The following is a 6,590-nucleotide window of genomic DNA, read 5'->3' on the forward strand; positions in this document are numbered from 1 at the left end:
ATACTCACTAATTCAGCTCGAGGCAGGCTGTCGCTTCATGGCATTTATTAGTTATCTTCAATTTTCCACACATTTTCCAACTGTTTCTTCTTATACGAATACTGATTGTTTAGAAAGATAATCTCATACGTTCAACAATGTGTTAATCACTTTGGTTACATTACAGTGCGGTCAAAAACTTTAGAATCGTTCCACACTACACAGCATTCTTCTTTCTTCCATACATTTCCATTCACTCACACTGAACAATTTAACTACACCTGAGCAGAAGCTTTTTTGTAATAGCCCTACTGGGGATAGATCCGCAGGGTTACCACATTTGATTGAGAGTATACTTCACAATCATCCGCAAAAAAACAGACAACACAAAAAATGGCGCAAAAGCAATTTTTACTATGTAACCCAATCTGTAAATCGACCTGCCCAATCCCATTTTTGTTCGCACACTGTCATTAAAAATGTCCGGGAAACGACCCCATCTGGCAATACTACAAATGCGCAGTAGCTAAATTCCTACTCAGAAACTATCTAATCATATGCTGCATATACCTTTACCATTAATATTACAATGCTACAGCTATTAAGAAGATATCTATACAATTATATTATAAATCAGACATTAATAAACTATATACACACATATAATTTCACTGCTTTTGGCTCTCATATCCAGCATGCTCAACTGAAGAATTTTTTTTGTCCATAACAATAGCATTGGGACGAGAGGATTATGAATCTTTTTCTATCCGTTCGTACTTAAGGACACAATTGCAATCAACTCAAATATAATTAACGCAATATCTCGGGCATCGCTTGTGAAAATGGTGCGTTTTGCTATTAAATAAAATGTATTGCCATTATACCAACGATTCACTCAACAGGGGCGCAATACTTATCAACATATTTGTAAAGCATTTTCTATATAATATTTGAATATTCAGGTTATACAGTTTTCGATTCATATTTAATGCTTATTTTATTCGTTACACACAGGGTGGGCAAACGAGGGCCGGTGGGCCAGATACGGCCATGCATGCGTGTGTGCCGAAGGGGTTATGTGAAAGGTTTTCTAAACAATCAGTGCAAGAAGGAACAATCAGAAAGAGATAGGTACGGTTGTCAATGTGTACACCTAACCGTGTATCCTGCAGTTCAGCTGCGCGGGGAATTCCAACACGGAAAAGAACACGGAAGTTGTAACTTTCTGGAGTCACGTAATGAAACGTAATGAAACGATCGTATCAGCATTCAAAGAAACATCCACTCTGAAAGTAGGCTACTGCATTCAGACCGCATTTCGACGTATTGTTTAAGGTATTGTATTTGGATCATATTCAGTTTTCATCTGACATGTCAGTGGTGTTAATTATAGATCTAATTCACTGTCGATGTCCGCAGCACAGCGCTTGTGTGGAGAGGCACATACAAAGCGTCACAGATGGGAATGATGTAGGCTTTAAAATCTACCTACTATTTGGACCATACTGCCAACGTTGTAATGAGAAAAAGAACGAGCGCACGGTACCTTTCCTGGAAAGGTATTTCAGTGAGGAGACAAACGTACACATATTGGACTTTAGCACCATTACGGAGTCTATGTACCGTTTCAAACTAGCCATAGACAAACTGGACTTGCACACTGTTCGGGTCTCCACCACAACTAACAGGGTACATTTGTGGGAAGCATACCAGGAGCAACTTTTCACGGAGGTGTATTCATTTGATTATATTGTCTCATTTACTGAATTCCCGTGCCCTGGTCAGGTGGCCTGCAGCTCACATGACGAGCCTGTCAGTGAGGTGAAGGCTGAGGTCTGTAGCTTTCTGCAGCAGTTGCCTGCTCAAGGAGACATCACCATACTGAGATCTACTCTCATTTCCGGTGGGTGTGTGAAACCAAATTTGTTACAGAAGTGTAATGCAAGGCTAGGACTGTATTATTCAGCATCTCTCTCTCACACTCTTTCTCTCTCTGCAGGATGTTTCTCCCATGGCTTCAGCACACGTACAGGGGGCATCTCTTCCATCTCTACCCTCTTCTCACTCAACCTGTTCTGCAGTTCCAAACGCAGAGACCCCAGGACTCTTGTAGACGAGAACATTCGGAGACTAGCCCTCAAGGCTGGGTTCTACCCTCGACCACTGCACCCGGTCAAGGTGGGTGCCGTGTCCGTTTCAGTCATTTTAGCAGAGGCTGTTATCCAGAGCACAGTTCTACTTTTAAGTTGTAGTAGTGGCCGACGCTGATTGGTTGTTCCTGTCAGGTGGACCATGGCAGTGACGTATGGGCGATGGGGAAGGAGGAGGAGCCACAGGACTATGATGGAATCGTAACCAATCAGAGCGGCGTCGTCATCGCAGCGCCAGGAGCGGACTGCATGCCTCTCCTTTTCACTGATCCCGTGTCTAGGGTTATTGGAGCAGCCCACGCTGGTGAGCGTCACTCATACAAACGCGTACAGACAGACATTGGTACAAGCCAGTATGAATCTTGGACATGAAAGTCTGTTGTTCCCTCTTTCACTCTCCCAGGATGGAAAGGGACCCTGTTGGGCGTTGCCATGGCTACGGTCAACACCATGGTGATGAAGTTTGGCAGCAGGGTGCGTGATATCGTCGTAGCCATTGGCCCATCGGTGGGCGTGTGTTGCTTCACGCTGAACAGAGAGCATGCTGCCAAGTTCTACTCTGTCCACCCGGACTGTGTTTCTGGCATGGCAGAAACCAGGCCTCACGTCAACATACGACTAGCCACCAGGTGAGCGGGGACCAATGTGCGAAGCGTTAAAGGCAAGCATGAACAAAGACTTTACAGTCTGTCTCTGATGTATTGTTTTTCAACATTTACATAATAAAGAACATTCACTCCCCAGTAGAAATATAACCATAGTGTCAATATAATGAGGTCACTAGAAGGTCAAACTGTGCTGCTTTTTTTTTTTTTTTTTTAACGATAGGTGCTACTCAGAGAATCACATGATTGATTTTCTAAAAGCCATTGCCAGGAAATCGTTCTCCCTCATTCATTGCCATAGTTAAGCAAAGGTCATGACCTGTGAGCGATCTCTGTGATTGAATACTGGTTGTGTGGGGTGATGCTGACAGAGCCAAATTATCATTACTCCTATCATTTAACCCTTGTGGTGTACTGCTGACCACAGAATACAGACAGTTGAATCATCTCCACATGGTTTGGATCAGGGTTTCATGAATACATGGACAACGGAAGTGGATACAAATGCAGAGCGCAATGTTGTTTAGTAAAAATGCAGTCCAAAATCCAAAGACCAGAAACACAGGGCAAGCAAAAGGTCGGTACACGGGAAGGTCAGAAATGGCGGGAGCAAAGGTCTGTTACACTGGTAAATACTTAGAAATGACCAGAAAAAGGCTCAGTAGAGTTACACATACAAAGAAATGTAATGCTGAACAGAACTAAGAGACACTAATTGAAAACAGGTGAAACCAATGGAGATGTTAACAGACATGTCTAATTGAGGACCGAGCATAGATTTGTGATACTAGAACTGTAACTGAAAATAAAGAAATTCAAAATAGTAGAAAAAACAACAGGTAAGAAAAGTGAGGGTGTCCTTATCCTCACTTTTGTTTCAGAATACTTCTCGAAAGGGGTGGGGTCCTGCCCGAACATATCCACGATGACACTGTGATGGACAGGCCAAGCGTGACCCTGTGCACCTCCTGTCATCCTGAGGCTTTTTTCTCCCACGTCAGGGATGGCCCTAACTTCGGAACACAGTTGGGCTTCCTCTGGATGGAAGAAACTAGAACTACCGACGGAACACTGAGTGACTGTATGTTAGATAATTAAGGAATACACTTACATCCATATCTGTTGGTGGTGAAGCTGTACCCAAAACAACATTTGTATATTCCAGGTATTATTAAACTTTACTGTGAATATTCTAACACTGTACATTTTTATTTATTCTTTAATTATATTTTTCTTTGTAAAGCACATTGAATTGCATCTATGTAAGAGTTGTGCTATAAACTTGCTTGCTTGCAGTAACTCTAATGTACAAAAAGGTGGCAGGAGTGGCCTTCAATGTGCCATTTGTAAATGTCCACCATATAATAATAATAATAATAGAAACGTTCTAAATGTATGTCAAAAGGTACTGGGGAAAGATGTTATTTAAGATAGTGCCCTTCATTAACGATTTGTTTTTGTAGTCTTATTCCATTCAGGAGATTCTGTGTACATTTATATTTTGTATTCCATGTTTTGGACCTTGTTTTGGTATAGCGTCCCCTTTTCCCGAACATGGTGATGAATTTTGCCACCTCCTTTCTGCTTCAGTGTGAGCGTCCAGCACCGCCAGGGTTTGGCAATACTGCCCCAAAGAAGAAAAAAAACATAACCAGTCCCAAATAATTTGGCATAAAGCTTGAGTGAAAACTAAAATAAATATAGGCTGTACTTTTGAAAGATGGAGGATTACACAGACTGATTTAGACACATTGCGTTAAATGTGACAGTTGGCTGTGTTTCTTCTCGACACGTAAGCAAGTTACTAAGTGCTCTAGCAAGCTAATAGTAATAATTAGCAGGCGCAGTAGATAACTTTAGCAGCCATTTTGATTAACAAAAGTTGGTTACGGAATCATGACTTTGAAGAGGGGCTAGTTACTTTGTTGTTTATATAAAAATGTATGAGCTTGTAAATACGATGATGAGCTAAAATAGGCAAATATTTAGTGGAACGCAACGTTGCAATGATCATTTGATCAAAAAGAATAGCTAGCAGTCAGTAAAACGATACTAACTTTAACTGTAAATGCTAACGACGGGACTGTAGTGACTAACTGAAATGCTGTAAACTAGCTTAATTTCTAGCTTATGTTAATGCATCTATAATCAATCTGGTGACATGAACATTATAACAAATAGTTATAGCTATTAATGATTTGCATTTTTAGAGATGGTGTCAAGTTTTTTTTTACCTTAGTAGGTAATGTATTTAGCTGCTGTATATGCATTATGTAGTTGCTTTGTTGGTCATTTATTTCTACAATTCTACTTCCTGCTGACAGGTACCTTTAAACACTATGGTGCTTTGTTTTATATCTTTGTTCTAATCTCTGTTTGAAAGATCTCAGGAATCACACTTTATGAATAGCCCATATTTGAATAGCTGAATTTACAGGCATAGAAAGTCACTAGTTCATATCTTGTTTCATTTTAGTGTGTTTTATGAAGCTGTGCTCGATTACAGCTACTGTTAAACATGTGTTAACTGCATTGTGTAAGTTCCACACCAGATACTTTAATTAAACCTGAGTAATTAAGACCAACAGCTGTGCTTAATCTGTCTTAATATACACACAGAGAGGGGGGGTAAAGGAGTAAGGCAGACTGCGGTACATCTACAAAAAGTGTGTTGTTCCAGGTATTGGTCATTAGGGGGCAGTGTTGGCTGTTATAAGTCTAGGTGGGAGAAACACTGGGGGATGTAGGCCTGTACTCATACTCATATCCTCACTACACCAGCAATCACATCAACAGGATTGTCAACGGGTTATACTTCAGCTACGCTGCACAGGGCTGTCATGTCGCGTCACCATTCTCTGTGTGACACCACCTGCTAAAACTGAGGCCAAATCAATTTTTACATTTCACAAATGCAATAGACCTGTGCATGGACCGTTGACGGTTAACCCTAAGCAACCCTGGAGCTTGGATGCTGCCATTGACCGTGACACAACGCAATGGAGTACAGCAGCTTTCTCATTTTTCAAAGGAAGCGTTCCCTAAATGGCTGACAGCAGTGTCAGACTTCCACTGGCTGTAGAGTAGCAGGGCTCATAGGTGGTCCAACAATATACCTAATTGTGTGTGTGTCTCTGTGTGATGTGTGTGTGTGTGAGACCTGATCAGGCTTTAGCACCTGTGGTGTAATTAAATCTATCCAGGTCTTGAATCATTAATATGCCAGCATAATTACTTACCGCCTTATAGCTGCTGGACTGGACTGGTGTACTGAAGGTAGAGATGTGTTCTGTTAATATGCCAGTGTGTGCTGAATGTGCTTGTACCCTTGATCCCGGGCAGTTTTTACTGGTAAACGTCTGTATGCTCGGAATGGCTGCTGTTGTGATACTATAATTTCCATGTTAATATAGAATGATTGCTGCTTAGGCCACTGCTTATGCCATAGGATGTATCCGTTGTCCTGTCAGTGGAGCGGATTCATCACAGCACAGACTGATGTGTCCTGCCTATCGTGATCGTAACGATTGTCTTTCTATTCATAAGCTGGTCTCTTCTTGAATCAAAAATATGTGGGGTTATTGGAATCCCCATTGACTTGTTTTGCTCTTATGGATACACACCCAGAGGCCGCCCGTTGACATGTTTTGCTCTTATGGATACACACCCAGAGGCCGCCCGTCCTCACATAATGTCACCATGGTCTTGAGTGGGAACATCCGTTCTGTAACACGTGAACTCACATCTCTGCAGTAACGTTTATGATAAACCTTGCTGAGTGATGAAGGCATTGATAAAATGTCTGCTGTGTCTGCTTTTAATGTCTCTCTCTGTCTAGATTTCTCTCTTTCTGTTT

General features: G+C 41.5%; 1 protein-coding gene across 4 annotated transcripts; it reads left to right on the forward strand.

Moving 5' to 3' along the window:
* The first annotated feature begins 667 nt into the window (after nucleotides 1–667).
* Nucleotides 668–5,615, forward strand: lacc1 (laccase (multicopper oxidoreductase) domain containing 1). Of its 4 annotated transcripts, none has more exons than XM_020054557.3 (6): nucleotides 668–1,314; nucleotides 1,399–1,882; nucleotides 1,979–2,157; nucleotides 2,265–2,433; nucleotides 2,533–2,758; nucleotides 3,616–5,615. In XM_020054557.3, the coding sequence occupies exons 2-6, from the start codon at nucleotides 1,597–1,599 to the stop codon at nucleotides 3,830–3,832; spliced, it is 1,077 nt and encodes a 358-aa protein (XP_019910116.2). In that variant the 5' UTR covers nucleotides 668–1,314; nucleotides 1,399–1,596; the 3' UTR covers nucleotides 3,833–5,615. The 4 variants fall into 4 exon arrangements, with proteins under 4 accessions (XP_019910116.2, XP_034153540.1, XP_019910115.2 ...); XM_034297649.1 differs by having other exon boundaries at nucleotides 1,404–1,882; XM_013137804.4 differs by having other exon boundaries at nucleotides 670–1,668; nucleotides 1,765–1,882.
* The last annotated feature ends 975 nt before the right edge of the window (nucleotides 5,616–6,590 follow it).

Source organism: Esox lucius, chromosome 16 (genome assembly GCF_011004845.1).
Source record: "Esox lucius isolate fEsoLuc1 chromosome 16, fEsoLuc1.pri, whole genome shotgun sequence".
Lineage (NCBI taxonomy): Eukaryota > Metazoa > Chordata > Actinopteri > Esociformes > Esocidae > Esox > Esox lucius.